This window comes from Etheostoma spectabile, chromosome 17 (genome assembly GCF_008692095.1).
Source record: "Etheostoma spectabile isolate EspeVRDwgs_2016 chromosome 17, UIUC_Espe_1.0, whole genome shotgun sequence".
NCBI classification, from domain to species: domain Eukaryota; kingdom Metazoa; phylum Chordata; class Actinopteri; order Perciformes; family Percidae; genus Etheostoma; species Etheostoma spectabile.
In genome coordinates this window covers 16,130,954-16,148,027 of record NC_045749.1, presented here as the reverse complement: position 1 = coordinate 16,148,027, position 17,074 = coordinate 16,130,954, and the positions used below count along the sequence as shown (strand labels likewise).

Sequence of the window (17,074 nt, the reverse complement as noted above, 5' to 3'; positions counted from 1 at the left end):
GATGGTGGTGGGGCTCCTGTGGCTGTGGGGACAGATCTGGACGCCTCTGTGCAGACAAAGTTCACTTCATTTCCCCTTGCTCTGTTTTACTCCCCCATGCACGCACGCACGCACCAACACAGCCAATCCAAATGAATAAGAGCTGGGCAGATTGAGGACGCAGAGCATCAAATGACTGGACTTGGAATATGTAATATGTTGAGAAACACTTGTGTTTCTAAAGATGGCTTGGAAAAACAGTAGTAGCAATACCAGCATGAACTCTCCCTCTTGAGTAGAAGCGGATTTCAAAAGAAAAAAGATCAATCAGCTGACACAAACAAAACAAACGGAGCTCTCTTGTATTAGCTGACAAGTTATATCGGAGCAGCAAAGAAGGCAATTATGGCTGGAGTCTGTGCTGTTGTCATACTCCTGTTCAGTTATAGGGCTCACTGGTCACAAACAATGCCTTCACTGAGAGCGCACATGAAATCACCACCAAACACATCTGCCAAACAGCCATTTCCCTCCTGCATAAATCCATTCACATTTGATTCAGAAAACGAGAGGCACAGCAACACATGGCTCTCAAAATTCACCACTTATTCTTGTCAAGTGTCTAGAGTGTGCAGATAAAAACTTGTTTGGGCCATGATTTGAAAATCATGCCAATAAATTCCACTGACGTATAAAATAATGGACCAGAGACAAACACATTGAAAGGAATGTTGTTTTAAAGTGTCAGTGTATGACAGTTATCTGGACGCCTGTATAAGTAAGACTCCAATAAGAGGTCAACCAGCGACAGGTATTCCAACACACACCGGTTATGGGTGTGTCAAGAGCTACCCGGTTCACCAGTCGCCTTCAAACTGTCCTGGAAGGCTCCTGGTTTCCTCTCTAGCCACCGCAGGAGACGGGGGTTAACGTTTAATGAAAAGCTGCCCTAGGACGGGACCACCGCAGAGCGGCTGAAGCCTAAACAAACTCTGCCAGCTGCCTTCTGATCTCTATGCAAATATCCAGCCAAGCACCTTTGGGATTAGCACCAGTTAGTCTCCTGTTTTTTTTTTATAATCCATTTCTCACTTTTAAACAGCTATCTACTTGGGACAAAACCCTGTTCCACTGAATCTTCCAACTCCAAACACAAGGTAGATGTTTCACAGTATTATGTAATCACGCAGCAGTTTCCAAATCTGTCTGACTTTTAGTTGTTACTCTGTACAGCTTTGAATATGCTAAACACGTTCAGTATTTAGAGTCAAAGCTTATGAGCATGTAACACAGAATGGGAGGAAAGGCCTTTTTTTGCTAAAGGAGGGACCAGCTGTGGTTTAACAGTGTGGTTCATGGTCAGACATTAGTAACAATGATGTCGGTACAATCAAGTATTCTTCTTTTAACGAGTGGACATGTTTCTCATTAAACAATTTGATGAGGGGACTGTGGCTTTATGCCCTGAACTCACCAGTATTTTGCCGTTGGCTCTGTCTTGGCGGGCCAGACTGACCCCCATCCACTCATCATCCCTGTCTCCTTGGCAAGTCTTCCCACACGACTCTCTGGGCTTGTTTCCTGAAAGACAATGAGAGCAGTTTGCAAATGCTGAGTCCTCAGGACGGAGAATGTCTTGGAGTTTGTGACTTGTTACTTATCAGCCACTGACAGCTGTTGGAGTGCTGAGTTCTGTCTTTATTTCCTCTGAATGTGCGAGGGATGTTTACACAGTTTACAGTTTGAAAAGCTATATTCTGAGGTTGATAACTACATTGATGATGACTGTAAGTCTGATGACAACAATTGTTTGGTTATTAAAACAGAAGGAAACAAGGGTTGGTTGAGCCCAAGGAAATGTCATCAAATGTCAAAAGTGCACATTTAAAAATCCAAATAACTTACTGCACAATTTACTGATGTGTGTCATGTACTGCTTTGTAATGCTATTAACAGTACTGACTTTGAACCCTGAACCAGTTAATGAAGACCATAAATCTTCATAAACTGTTAAGAACATAAATCCAATGGACCGTAAATTACCATAAATGTGCATAGTTAGGAGAATAAAGCCAGTGGTAAATAAAAGACAATCACACTTCTAAATTTCTGGGACAGCTGATCTTTTTAGGAGTCCAACTCTAGTAAATTATAACTAAATATAGATTACTAGTTTCCTTTTTTGGCTTGTTGTATTCTCGTTCTCCCAGCAGACAATTCACAATGGCATGTAGCTGTGAGTGTTTGTCTGTGTCAGTGTGTTGTGCGCTCCCAGAGGGCCGTTAGAGTTCAGCCCCTCTGGTCCATGTGGCTCACTAAGCACCAAGCAGCACACGCTCACTGATAATGTATGGTTTTTTTGGTGACACAATGACTGAGCACAGGGTTAATATTAAACCAATGCCTGCTGCACCGGCTTTCTTGACCACAAGAAAAGAATAGAGGCTGGGGGTGGGGGTGGGGGGCAGGGGGAGCTCAACTTTTTGGCTCACATGCTTGGAAAATATTAGCAGAAGTATATATCACACTTATCAAAAATATTTATGGACCTGTGCACACAAAACCCTCTTGTCTTTTGCATGTCTCCATATAGCAGGTTAAAATAACACTGTCACACTGTAAAGAGCAGTAAAAGGCTGCATTATTATTATTATGATAAAACAAAACAGATGCTTGGGGGAGTTTAGCCAAGCGCTGTGGAGATATTTGGCAATGCAACACTAGGCAAAGAGTGGACAAGGAAAAGCTGCAGGAAAGCCCAGTAAGTGTGTGTATGGACTGCATATAGTAAACTTCTCTTTGAGATGAATGGTAATTTCTGAACTGTTCAAGTTGTGTGTGGGAGCATGTGCTGCCCTGAGGCTGCAGTTAGCGTGCATGTCATTACATGCTCTTATATTTATGCTGCAGGCAGTGGTGACTGACCTCTTTCCAGATCGATCTCCGTGCAGCGGCGCTCTGGGTTGCTGTGAACTCGACACTTATACACAGCTCCAGGAGATTGCACAGAGCTGCTGTAGGTAGAGTTTGCCCTTGGAGCACCCACTATTACCCTGCAGACATGAGGAGAGGGGTGATGATGGGAAACACTTTACACTATCTTTAATCTAGTGCTACTGAAACTTTTAAATGAGAAAAAGAAAATCTTTTGCCAGCAGAAATAGTTACAGTACAAACAGAAATGGCTTTATTTATGAAGAATAATAAGTGTTACTGTTTTTGTATTCATTGGGTGTGGATGCAGCCTTAGCTCTAGAGACAACATTGGTTTGAAAAGTACAAATTCATTGCATCATTGAGAAAAAATAAGAGTATTTCCAGGAACACTGAACCATGGGACTCACCAGCGTGTGTTGTCATGATAATGCTCCAGCACAGAATAGCCAAAAAAACTAGAACTTGGTCCGCGGAACAACAAAGGATGTTCTAAGTCTATATTGTAAGAATAAGCCACTGAAATAGAGAGATAGACATAAAAAACATTTTGTACTCCCGTTTTGTGTCTGCGAAGAGGAGCCATCCCTATGCGCACCATGCGTAATAACGCGGTTAAAGTGTCCAAAAAGAAGAAAAAAGAAGGGGGGGAAAAAACAAAAAAAAGAGGAATTGTCAGCTCTTCTGTGTCCAAACTGTAACAACACAACAAGAAGTTATTTTTTTCCTGGTCTAGCGCAGCATGAACGCTGTGATGGCATAAGGAAAAGCGTGAGGAGGAAAGTTAACGGTCCGGTAAATAACGGTGCGTCAGCTTCTCTCCATTCTGTGTCAGGGAAGTTGTTGCTCGCAGGCTCCCTGTCGTGGAGATAAATGGGGTCACTAGCGTCAAGTTACCAAGAGGTTGCCAGGATAAGACCGGAAATACGAGAAGTTGTACTCAAAATTAAAACATATCCGCTGGTTGAAGTTCTGTTGCAAGTTTTGAAGGTCAGCAAGTTTTAATGTGAAAGGTACAAACCGGAACAAGTGCTTTCTTTTCTGCAACACTGACACTAGTAACGCGGTCACGGACAGACGCGGATGGTCTTGAGGCGCAAAGCATCACATTTCACCCGTGGGCTTTGGGGCTCCACTCACCTAAAATGAAAGATTAGGGGCGCACTGCTGCCATCTAACGTTTTACAGTCACAGTGAACAGTGTAATATCCTCATTAGCTTAAAAAAAAGAAAAAAAAAGAAAAAATCATATTGCAATTTATTTTAAAGTCAGCACAGTTAGACAAATTATATGAGAACACTGTTCTAAGGAACTTAAAGCTTTTATAAAAAGAGAGATTTCGTTACAATGTTTTACAAAATGGAGGTGGTTTATTGGAACAAATATTATTTTATATATTACAAGAGTAATTTTCAACATCTTTGGCATGTTTAGTGTTCCAATAAATCAAAAGCCATGTCTACCAGTTGTGTTTTAATTTCCTTATTTAATTTGCATATTTCTTTAAGAGTCCCCAGCAAGAAATAAATATTTAAAAAGGGAGAAAAAAAAAAATCATTTGGCCACACCGAAATTTTACCGTTAAATAAGAAACTGCGGCTGTGATGTGAAGGAAAGAAATAAAGGTCAAACACAGGTTACCCCTGCTGACGTATGTGACCCTACATACAGGATCTTTAAAACAGATCTGTCTGCTTTCCACATGTGTATTTCATGTTATCATTCATTATCCCCTGCCAGACTGGCTAAACCAGGTAATGAGATAAGATATTGGATTTAACACGTTACTATATGATAATAAAAATAAAGGAGTGACAAAGTGTTCTGTAAATAAGATTTAATTAGTTAAGTCTGAAAATGTATAGCAAGTCATAGAGTGCCCTAAAATACAGTCTCAATTATTATAGTACAATTTACAGTTGTGTTTTTGTGTCTCTATGTCAGTGTAGTGATAAAATATAAAGCATAGAAAAGCTGTGTTAAACAAACAAGGTCCAGAGGCCAGTATATCTTAATGTGGTGCGAGAGCACAGTTAAAGGGTCGTTTACAGTTTTACAGAGGAAGTAATTCAGACGACAGCACAACACAGAAACCTATAAATCAACTGACCTGTCAGCATCGATACGTGATGATATAATTTATTGCACAAGCCAATCTGTATAAACACATTCTAAAAGAAAAAGGAAACAATTTCACGTCATCTAAACATATGAATTAAACTTAATTTCAGAGTAAAATTAGAATTGTGGAAGATTTGTGTTTCTAATTCCCTCATACCTTTAGATACTGTATATTCATGCATACTGCCACACACACACACACACACACACACACACACACACACACACACACACACACACACACACACACACACACACACACACACACACACACACACAAAGTGTGTGCTCCAACACACACACACGCAGAAAGTAGGGCCTCGTCAAATCCAAGGCAGTCTTCCCCTTCAGCAGCAGCAGATTTTCATCCATAAATACCCAAATAATTCACACACTCATCGTAACCAAGGCTGTGGAGGGACAGATACAATTATTTTAATTAATCATGCAATTATCAATGAAGAAATGTTTGGAATATGTTTTTGGACTGCAAGGGGATTGAGGTGACTTTAATGAATGAACTTATAAAAGAAGCAGGTCAATGGATGCTTACAACCGCTTTTGAGTCTTCTTTGTCCAAAACCTTTTGTGCTTGGTCTGGAGGAAACTTGAGCATGGAGGTTATCACTTTGGCCATCGTCTGTGGATGAGTAGCAAGTAAATGTATAAATAAATAATTAGACAAAACTTGACAATCGGCAATTAAAAAATATATATATATTTCTTTTTTTTACCCTCCCAAACAAATTGAGCTTGTTCTTTGACAATTAAAGCCCAACAAGGGTGCATATATTTCTCCATTAACACATGGGATAATCAGAAACAGGGCTGCAGTAGGAAACCTAACCGCTCAACTAACACTATACAAGGCCAGCATGTCTTTAAATGGCAAATGTGCGTCACTCACGATGTATGTGCTAGCTTAGCCTGGGGGACATGGTCCCCACTGCGGAGGTCTGCCATGTTACCATAAAGACTGTTTGCTGAGGAGCTGGGAAATCCCCGCTGACTTTAGGATCATGTCAACAGCACTGTTAATTAGGGAGATCACTGTAAATTTTACCCAAGAAGACTGGACACAACATGACTTTTATATGGCGTCCTAAATAGTCTCAGGTTTTGTGTGGCCCTGAGGTCAATAGGTATCCCGCTGACTCTCAGATATCATTAGTTAATAGTTAAATGGAGTGGTTTAAAATGTTCTCCTTTCAAACTTAAAAAATAAAATACAAATCATGTTTTATTCATTAAATGTGTTTTAAAGTTAAACGCTGCAGTATCATTTTTACACATGCATTTTAAGACAATGTAACCATTTGCAACATTGAAAACAGTAATTGTGATTTACATAGCCTTAGATTGATGCAATCAAATAAACAGCTTAATCATACGTTTTCTTTAGGATTTAACATCATTGCACCAGCGAACACATTGTTCACATTGCAGCTCTATAAACCACCCAGACGCCCTTATGATTTCCTGAAGAAGCATCTCTGTATTTTATGAAGATAAATATGGTGCAAATGTGAGAGCACGTACATGCATGTGAGCACTTGTAGAATATGATTTGAGAGCTTGTAAAAAAAATCTGTACTCGTAGATGTGATGTGAGCACTTGTAGAATCTGATTTGAGAGCTTCTAGAAAAAAATCTGTACTCGTAATTTATTTTATTTTTTTTCAATTCAGTCACTTTTCCAGTACAACCACAACTCAGTGATTACAACCCCTCGAATCTGTCGCTGCCGCGTGCTCTCTCGCATCACACAGTGGCGAGTCTGCTCTCTCGACTTTTGCTACACTTCTTGGGATACATTTGGTGCAAAACTAATTTGTACCTGTGGACTTAGTCTGCGAATAAAATGCATTTATTTATAAGCGGGCTGCTGGTTAGTTCGCTAATGCTACCTCGCTATTCCAAAAAAAAAAAAAATGTAAGAAAATAAAAAGCATACTTTTGTTTCCCGTCCCATCATGTATTCAAACAACACCTTCCTCAGGTACTCCATCTCAGTAGGTTCACTGCTGTTGTATACAGGCTCTGTGAAAACAAGCAGAGAATCAGCCAGTTAATCATATGAGACCTGGTCAGCAACACAGTAATGCGTACCTGAGGAAGACTGCAATAATCATTATCAACATCAGTCATATTTAAATAATATTTCTTGGAAAATGTAACTTTTATATAGTCAATCTTTCTCTCTATTGTTATTGTGCTGTATGGGAATACTTAATATAAATAAAGATATACATCAGGATGCACTTCTAAAAACATTACATGTTTGTTCTTTACTTATTATACAGCAATACCTGTCGCTGACAAATACTCCAGCTGAATTCTGACAGAACAACCCAAAGCCTGATGTTTGTGTTAGCAACCATACAAAAAGCCACTTTCTGCACAGGTCTGGGTTCAAATTAAGCAGTAACTATAATCACAGGAAAGAATGGCGAGGCTCAGCATGAGCACATTAATACCACAAAGAATTAATGTTTTACTTCTATGCCCAGAGCTAGAACTATGAATGGGAAACTGTGTTACAGCATGGATAGGGCTGGTAACACTTAAAACTACTGCTTCTACCACTGAAATATCTCCAGCAGGTCTTTAATATGGAACAACACCCACTTGCTTTCTGCTTATCTGGAATAATCATTCAGACAATGCTAAATGTCCTTGCATGCACAAAGAGAGATTAGAGGACAGAAAAAAGTGATAGAGATGTGCAAACAACTCTTTGATCTCTTCAGTGGAGTAATAGGTCACCAATAAATCCCATGGCCCCTGTCCTCATGACCCCATGTTGCCCCAGCGGAGCTCACCATTCCATCCCATCCCACATGAAACGGTATATCAACAGCCCTACTACCTGACAGCACAGCTCTGGGATTTAAGTAGGCTCAAGAGATTCATAATGAGTGGAAGTACTGTAATCTAAAGGAAATAAAATAGTCATTAGCTCAGATATAGTATATGTATTAGAAGTAAAGGATTTGAGAAGTAAAAGTATGTGTGTTGCAGGGTCCCGTGTGGGAAAAGTTGAGGCCAAAATCTGCAAAACCCATTAAATCCAAGGATGGCTTCTTCACCCCTCCCCCCTTCTGAAAGCAGATTCTCACTCACACACTCACTCACACACACACACACACACACACACACACACACACACACACACACACACACACACACACACACACACACACACACACACACACACACACACACACACACACACACACACACACACACACACACACACACACACACACACACACACACACACAACTTATATATTGGGAAGACGGCATTAACTTACAGTCAGAACCCAGAGGCTTATCTTAACCTTAACCACAATGCTTATATGTCTAACCCTAACCCAACATCTAACCTTAACCAAACCCTAATTAAAACCACAGCTTCCATCTTAATCAGCAGGCCTAAAATCATGCAGAGTTGGCTAAAATGTCCTCAAAAGCATAGTTAAACCCGGCCACACACCCACACTCTTCTCAGAATCTGCATCTCTTGTCCTACAGTACTTCTGATCAATGAAGCAATTTGGGGACTGGCAGATTAGGCAGACTAATGGTAGGTAACTCTGAGATCCTACAGAGCAGCTTGACTATGGAGACAGTAACTACAGTAAACAATTCATATATTAACACAATATACTGTATAATCATACGTTATGTGTTAAAAAGCCCTATTACAATAATAAAGTTAGGTAACCTATCTTTTCCCATCATGTTGCACTGCGTGAATCATTTTGCATGGAATCGTTGTTGCGCTGCTCTTAAAGGAAATTGGCTCAAGAAGCAGAACTAAGTGATTCATGGTGTTAAAATTACCTTTGAATGTGCTGCCGAGATGAGTTACAACAGGGGTTCGGTGGAAACATTTAATCTTGTCCTCAAGCGAGTGAATCTACCGTGGAGAAACACATGCATGCACAGATTAATAAATTAGAAAAATGAAGCCATTTGACCCCAGTGGGTTAATTCTATGCATTAGCACAGCATTTTGTTGATCTTCCTTGGGGGATGTTTTTGAGAATGACGATGTGTGTGAGAGAAACTGTGGGAGGCGTTGCTGTGATTGTTTATAGGGGTTAAACCAAACGTAAACAGATGTGCTTTGTAATTAAGTTGATGCAGCAGGAGAGCAGTAGCTCCTCTTGCTGGAGGCCACAGAATCCTGGGAATACACTGCATTGGGTTTGGCTATTCACTTGTCCCCGCAAAGAGCACGCACAGGGGCCCAACACTCACTCTCTCAGCAAAGCCCTGTTCCTTCAGCCGAGCCTCGCTCAGCAAAGTCGTCTTCTCGGCTAGCTGAGCCTGAGGTAGAAAAGGACAGAATATTAATGTCAGTGAAAACTCAAAGGTGTATGGTGGAACAAGTCATGCTGTGCACAAACAGCATGAACCTATCAATGATGTTTTCTTGACTGAATAATTGTTTTACAATGGTAATAGGCCGGATATAATAAGGATTTTAAAAACAGTAAAACCAGCATACATACCTGTAGGTCTTCTATGCTCACCTGTGCCCAAATAAAGAAAAAATAGAAGATACTGTATGTTACAATAGAATACATAATATATATGTAGTAACAGCAAAATATTAATTTATACATTCAGTCAGTTAATATATAAGTAAACTGCCCAGTCTTTCGTTTTAAGGATGAGTCTGCTGATATTCTGTGATTTTAGTGTCTACAAATCTCAGGATTTGGTCATGAAGACCAAAACCAAGAATGAATTAATCCCAATAACAATAACACTGTTTGTGTATCCAAAGTCCAATATATCTTATTCCTCCGTGCCATAGAGCTCCATTGTTGTCCAGAACTATTAAAAACACATCAATGGGCCACACTGTTGCACTGGATGACACGCTCCTTCATTACCATGAACACACTTGTTAGAGCACCAAATGTGTATTAATCTACCGCTGCAAATAGTTTGCAATTTAGTCTAGTTTGAGTATACACAGCTCACAGCTGTTTTAAGAAATGATTTACACTTTTTATTTCATTTTTTTTAAATGACACCATATATTTCTGTGACTTGTTTTGGGAGCCACATACAGGTGGAGGAAGTCCAAAAGGCATGCGAGATGGACAAACATACTGTTGGTTTTGGTCTTTTTAATGGTTATTTGTTTTGACAATTAAAATAATAGAATTACACAAGCCTTATCTTTTAATTTTGTACAGTACAATTCAGGACTGAATTGAGAACTGTTCCTGCCCAGTTAAGTCTGCACAGACAGTCTAAACTGGAATTGTATTTCTGTGTCTATGGAGCGACGAATTACCCACTGTCTAAATGAAAAATGGTTTGTGAGGCCCATAGTAAGGAAAGGCCTCCCTAAGCATGAACACGTACAATCCACCCATAAAGTTATTACCTCACCAGGGGAAAATGCAGCAGAGAGAGCGGTGTAATTCTTTGTGTTTGTGTGCATGTGGACACAGTGTAAAGGTAGAAGAATCAGCGCAGGGGTCTCATGGCACCCCAACACCTGGGTAAAACTTTTCCCTGGAGTACCTTTGTCCTATCTGGCCCTTTTCCAGTATGCACATCATGCCTGTGAGAGTATCGCTGTAATATAAATCTAAGGTTTAGAATCACCTCGTGTGATGATAATTGAGAACAGGGATTGAGGCTGACTGCTGCCTCACAATCTCTGTTTTCCGAGGGGAACATTCCTGAGTGATTCAAACGAGCTTCACAGCATCCGGCGCGCTTTGGAGAGCAGCCACACGACTGGAGCGAGAGACTGATCAGAGCAAAGTATGAGCACAAATTGTCCCTGAGCTTTTAGGCTGAATCCTTCAATTACAAAGCATGACAAAAGAAAAGATAACCAACAACTGGGACATCTGTTAACCCGGATGTGAACTTGCAAAGAATATCTGAAAGGGCCTCATTGTATGGACACAAAAACAGGTCTGGATTAGGTCGTCATTCAAAACTAGTAATGCTTCCATCAGACAGCCATTTCCCAGAGGAGAGGGAGCTGAAAAGGTGATTTCATACAGCCATTGTTATTTCATGCAGCCATTGTGAAGGCTGATGATTTCAACAGAATCCCTATATAAATGGAATCTCCAACTCCAGTCTCATATATATTAGACTTTAATGGCTGAAAGTATGAATTTCTACATCAGTGTCAACGGAAACACGTTCCCAAGACATCAATCACAGTTGTGACACCAATCACAGATGTTTGACCTGGTGAATATGTACAGAAGGTCAGACATGTTTGTACCTCAGTAGTGTCATGGCCCTTTGCTTGCAACTCCTCCAGTTCTTTCTGAACCTGCCACACTCGGCCTCCCATCTCCTCCTCTCGACTCTGAAAATATAAGAAGAGAAAGAACAATGGCTGAGTCATTTCCTATGTTTCATTTCAGCATCACAACTCAAGTATGTGGGTCTAATCACTCACAGCCTTATTTCTGACCTCCCCCCCCCCAAATTATGTTTGGAGACAGTAAGGGAGACAATTTTCTTTTTAAGTAATCGTCTGAGCAGTTTCCAAATATATATCATTCAGCAGGCGTTTATTGAGGATTAACATTTTTTTTAGACCAGTGGTTCACCCTGGGAGGGAGCTGTAGTAGAATTTACGATTTGATTAAAAATATATAACCACATATTAAGTAACACCCGAATACCCAAACAATGTTGTGAAAACTAGTAAGCAAGTAATCAGAGTAAAGCTGGAACAGTCAGCTGAAAAGATAGCTCCACTATAAAACAGGTGAAACCTACTAAATTTGAATAAACACATTTAAAAGATAATGGCTGGTTTATGAACAGCTGTTTTTAGGCTGCCCATGTGTATACTGTGACTGTGTACATAGTGAACAGTATTTGATGATACTTGTTGTATGTAATGTTTATGCTAATTAATTATTGTTTACCTTGCCTGGGGACTGGAGATGGAAATTTGATTTTGGCTGTATCTCTGCATAATAAAATCACATTTCAAGGGATGTATGTTTATTATTATTTCATATTAAGGCCCCTGTCAAATAAACTTGAAAATAAATAAATGAAGGGGTACTTGAGTTCATCTGACGGAGCTGTGAGGCATTTAAAACAAAAACGGTTAGGAATCACTGCTTTGGACTGAGGGGAGGCAGCTGCCAACTAGTGCAGTGATGACTTCCAAATGGTGGGTGGGGTGAATTTTCTTTCCATTGTCAACCTTAGTGAATCTTTTTCAAGGAAACATGTTTAAGCTTCATCTTTTTAAAGTACCTGTAAAACCTCTTCATATTTCTTAACAGTTCTGTGCAAATCATCTTCCTTCTGGCAAATCACCTTCCTCAGCTGACTGGTTTCTTCCCGATGGCTACTCATGAGCTCTTCCTCTACAGTCTGGGCCTTCTCTGTGTCGAGGAAAGGGAAATAAGCCAGAGTTAGCACATAAAAAAATAAAACCAAATTAATATTCCAAACCGCGCGCTTACCATCCCATCTGGAATGTAACATGATTTAACCAAAGGGGAAACAAGGGAACATGGCACTTCAGACACACTTTCCAAATGCAATGATCCCTAAACGTTCCACCCAGTGTCGAGACTACAAAACGCATCATGTTTCCATGTAGCTTTTCTACCCTTCTTTTTAGTGAATCATGTTCACTTTGATTTTCCATTTTAATTATTTGGTTGCCTAAAACTGTACGAGACTGTAGTAAACTGAAATGATCTTACCACAACAAGAGAACATGATCTCAATTACTTAATTCCCATGCATTACAACACAGCTGTATATCTGGTCAGTTTCATGTCATGATTTCTTTTCCCGCCTCACCAATAGTCTCCTTCACTGCTGTATCAATCTCCTTCTCTTTCAAAGCCATCTGGGTGTTGAACTCCCTCATTAACTGCTTGATAGCAGAATTGTGCTTCATCTCCATGTCTTCCAACTCCAGTCTATTAGAACGGATAGTAAAAGAAATGTATTAAATCAGCATGGACACCACATGCACGTGTTTATAAATGATAATTATCAACTTGACACAAACTTACTTCAGCTTTTTCTCATTCTCTTCTAACAACTCTTTCTTCATGTATTCTAGGTCCTGTTCATGCTCCCTCCTCAGTACTCGAATGTCTTTCTGTAGCCGGGCAAAGTCCTTGTAGATTTTCTCTTTCTCGTTCTTCACCTGATGTAGATTGCTCTTGAGAGACTCCAGAGAATCACCGTCCAACTCTTGCATCAGAGAGTGGTTTTTCATCTCCGTTTGCATCGTGCTCCTGGTTTGCTGGATGCTGCTACATTCCACCTTCATCTCAGCCTCAGGCTCTGAAGGATTTTGAACCTGCTTAATAGTTGCCTGCTTTTCGTCAAGTTGAGCATCCTTCTCACACATTTCTTCTTTCAGTCGATTTATTTCTGCTAGAAGGTTTCCGTTTTGCTCTTCTGCTTCTTTTAGCTTTGCCTCGATTTCATGTAGCGCTGACTCTGTTTCTTTGAGCTCCCTTTGTTGCGCTGCATCGCTCAGCAGTGAGGATAGCTTCTCCTCATAGAAGTTTTTTAATTCCTCTAAAGACTTTTCTTTATCGAGCCGCTCATTATTCAGAATTTGTTCAAGTTGTTGCTCCTGCTCTGCTTTAAGCTTGACAACAGCTTCCTCAAGTGTTTTTGTTTTCTCCTCTAACACTTCTGTGTGTTGTTTGCTGGACGTTTCATTGCTCTTCATTTCCTCCAGGCTAGACTGAAGAGCCTTGATTGCCTTCTCTTTTTCCTCGAGCTGCGAGGTTAGTTGTTTTTTAATCTGACCGATTTTCTGCTCAGCTTTCTTCTTCAACTCCGATACTTTCCGAGCGCTCTCCGCGGATAACTCCTCTTCAGCCTTCTTCAGACTTTCTTCTTTGCTCTTGATAATCTCGTCTTTCATCCTTTCAAATTCATCCCTTTGACTTTCAAGCTTGTGTTTGCACTTTTGGTGGTCTTCCTCGAGGGAGTGGAGCTTTTCCACCATCTCCTGCTCCAAATTACCATTCTGAGTGCACTGCATCTGGGTCTGCTGCAGCTGTTCCACCAGCTCTCGCTTTTCATTCTCCTTGATGCTGTGTTGCTGTTTGAGGTCAGCTGTGAGTTGTTCACACTCTTTTGTCTTTAAGGCTAACTGCTCCTGAAACTCACCGAGTTGACAGATGCAACTCTCCAGCTCAGAGGTAAGACCGCTGACCTTCTGCTCCTTCTCACTCAACGCTTGGTCCATCTCAGACTTGCTGATGGACTGATTGTCAATACTTGCAGTCAGCCTTTGCAGGGCTTCATTCTTCTCACAGATTTCTCGCTCCAGCTCATCGAGCCTGGTCTGCAGAGAGGTAATAGTGTTGCCATTCTGGGCGAACTTTGTCTCCGTCTTCTTCTCATACTCAGACAGACTGTTCCTGAGTGCATCTGCCTGCTCTAAAGCACACTCTCTCTCCTGCTCTAATCTCTTAGTGGTCTCCTCCATTTGAGCAGCATCCTCTTTATACTGCTGGGTCAGCTGATTTATGGCTTCCTCCTTCTCCTTTATGCTACTTGCTAGCTGATTTTTCAAGTCACTGGTGATGCTTTCTAATTTACTGATATGCGACTCGTTTGTTTTAATAGTTTCTGATATGAGTCTGTTTGCTTCACTCAGCTCTGCAATTTTCAGAGCTTTCTCACTGATAGACTGAGAATGATTCTCATTCTCATGTGTTAAGGCTTTGACATGCTCCATATGAGCATTTACCTGAGCGGTCATCTGTTCCAATGAAATGCATAGATTCTTATTCTCCTCTGTCTGCAGACGCAGATTCTCCTCTAAAGTGCAAATTCTATCTATTTTATTGAGGATAATGTTTTTGAGATCCACTACTTTTTTCTGACTGCAGAGCAGTCTGTCTTTAAGCTCGCTCAACCTACATTCAACTCTTTGACAGAGTTCGTTAGATCCACACTCCACTTTATCCTGAACCTCGTTACAGTAATGCTCCATTTGGTTTCTGATCAGAATTAATTGCTGCTGGAACTGTACTTCCTTGGCTTGTAGCTGAATAGCAGTTTCCTCAAATTTATTCTGCAAGTCCTCACTTTCCTTACATCTGGAACCTTGAAGCGCTTTACGCTGCTTCTCCATTTCCTTCAACTTTCCCGACATGGTCTTTAATTTCTCTCGGTTCTCTTCCTTTGTTGTGTTAAGCTTGTCTTGGAGGGAGTTTCTCTCCTTCAGAGCCTGGCTGAGGTTCCTCTCCACTGACTCCATTTGCTCTTTGAGCATAGCTTCACCCTGAGACAAATCTTCGAGCTTAACCGCTGCCTCATTGAGCTCTTCTTGAAGCTTCTGCACAGTGGTTTCTCGAATGGACAGGCCCTCCTTAAAATCATTTATTTCACACAACACTTTCCCGTTCTCTTCTTTGCTTCTGCTGAGTTGCTGAGAAATGTCCTCCAGTTCCTGAGCCTTCTCTTGTAGTATGTGGGAGTGTTTTTCAGTTAATTCTTCTTCCTGTTGTCCTAACTTCTCCTGCCAACGATGCTCCAGCACCTCAATCTCATGCTTATGGGTGTCATGTAGCTTCTCCACTTCCTCTTTGTGGTTGGCCTGCAGCTCTGACATGGCACTGCTAAGGCCTTGGGAACTTTTTTGGGCCATCTCTACAATTTTTTCTTGGACTTGTTGCTCTGTCTGCTGAAGCTCTCTCTCCTTCTTTGCAAGTTCTATCTTCATGGCTTCTTCATTCTGCTGAAGCTTTTTCTTATAACTTTCGTGCATTTCTTTGGCCTTGTGTTTCAATTTTTCCATTTTTGTTTCCTGTGTTTTCAGCTTAGTTTCCATCTCAGTTACCGTGTTTTTCATCTTCTTTTCGTGGGCAGCTTTTTCATCATCCAGCTGTTTCTTGAGGCGAGTTTGTTCTTCTTGCTTAGTGTTCAGTTCTGTAGTAAATGACTTCTCCTGCTCCGAGAGCTCCTTCTTGGTCTGTTGTAATTGGTGCTCTAGTTCTTGAAGCGACTTCTCTTTTAGTTGACAATCATTCCTCGCTACTTCCAACTGATGCTCCAAATCCTTCTTACACTGATCAAGATCCTGTAACATCTTACCTGTCTGTGCATTTGATTCCTTTAGGCTCCCAATCTCCAGCTGGGATTGGGACAAACATTGCTGCAGCTCCTCCAATTCCTTAACCTTGACACGTAATTGTTGTACAGTGGAATGTGATTCCTCTTGTAATGTTTTTTCTCTTAGGATGTGAGCTTTAATTTCCTTTTCCTTTTCTCTCAGAACAATCCTCAACGCATTAAGTTCCTCCTTCAGAGTTTTCTCTAGACCTCCAAGAGACTGCTCGTGTTCCCGTTTGAGATTTGCAAGCTCTATATTGTGCTTTTCCACATGATCTTGAAACCTCTTCTCATGTTCCTCTTGAGTGGAACTATGAGCATCTTCTGCTGCTGCCACCAACCTCTCCTCCAGAAGCCGTTTACTCTTCAACGTCCCAGAAAGTTCAGCAGAAACTGCCTCTAGCTCTGCCTGCTTTGCATCCAGTTTCTCCAAAGTTTTCTGGTTCATGTCTTCAACATGTGCTTGGAACTGCAGTTCCTTTTCTTCCAGGAGGGTCTCCACTTCAACTCTGTGTTTTTCCTTAAGCTCTTCAAGAGCAGCATTATTCTGCTGGGTTAGGGTGCCCTTGTGCTTTTCCAGTTGCTCCTGGTGCTTTTGCTCTAATGCAGAGATTTGCTCTTTGTGTTGATCCTTCAACTTGTCTAACTGACTGGAAAGTTCGTGGGACAGACTTGATCCATCTTGTGAAAACCTCTCCAGAGAGCTCTCCAACTCCAATACTCTCTGCAATCACATAGATGTTGGTTGTTACATCATTCTTTAAAGTCCCTTCAGTTAATCATTTCACAGAATTCTGAGACAACTGTAAACAAAAATGGTCAATAATCAAGATATTCTTTTATCCGTACAGTTATCACAAAATATTCAAATCTTCAAGGGCAATGAGGGATGTGTGTGTGTGTGTGTGTGTGTGAT

General features: G+C 40.8%; 2 protein-coding genes across 6 annotated transcripts in view; both read right to left on the bottom strand.

Annotated features, from left to right (window-relative positions):
* itga9 (integrin, alpha 9) overlaps nucleotides 1-3,783 on the bottom strand; it is a 48,357-nt gene extending 44,574 nt beyond the window's left edge. Inside the window, exons 1-3 of the mRNA XM_032542178.1 lie at nucleotides 3,324-3,783; nucleotides 2,905-3,032; nucleotides 1,454-1,560 (exon numbers count right to left, since the gene is read on the bottom strand). Coding sequence (XP_032398069.1) covers nucleotides 1,454-1,560; nucleotides 2,905-3,032; nucleotides 3,324-3,514 — 426 coding nt within the window. The 5' untranslated portion in view covers nucleotides 3,515-3,783. The remainder of the gene's footprint in view (nucleotides 1-1,453; nucleotides 1,561-2,904; nucleotides 3,033-3,323) is intronic.
* golga4 (golgin A4) overlaps nucleotides 1-17,074 on the bottom strand; it is a 37,738-nt gene that overhangs the window by 7,742 nt on the left and 12,922 nt on the right. For 2 of the 5 annotated variants that reach the window (XM_032542173.1, XM_032542177.1), the window contains 10 exons: nucleotides 13,086-16,882; nucleotides 12,868-12,989; nucleotides 12,310-12,440; nucleotides 11,312-11,398; nucleotides 9,558-9,578; nucleotides 9,304-9,372; nucleotides 8,884-8,959; nucleotides 6,990-7,075; nucleotides 5,589-5,675; nucleotides 4,737-5,445 (listed from right to left, as the gene is read on the bottom strand). In XM_032542173.1, coding sequence (XP_032398064.1) covers nucleotides 5,431-5,445; nucleotides 5,589-5,675; nucleotides 6,990-7,075; nucleotides 8,884-8,959; nucleotides 9,304-9,372; nucleotides 9,558-9,578; nucleotides 11,312-11,398; nucleotides 12,310-12,440; nucleotides 12,868-12,989; nucleotides 13,086-16,882 — 4,491 coding nt within the window. In that variant the 3' untranslated portion in view covers nucleotides 4,737-5,430. Of the gene's footprint in view, nucleotides 1-4,736; nucleotides 5,446-5,588; nucleotides 5,676-6,989; nucleotides 7,076-8,883; nucleotides 8,960-9,303; nucleotides 9,373-9,557; nucleotides 9,579-11,311; nucleotides 11,399-12,309; nucleotides 12,441-12,867; nucleotides 12,990-13,085; nucleotides 16,883-17,074 lie in introns of those variants that run through there. The other 3 variants (XM_032542174.1, XR_004336033.1, XM_032542175.1) reach the window with 3 other exon arrangements.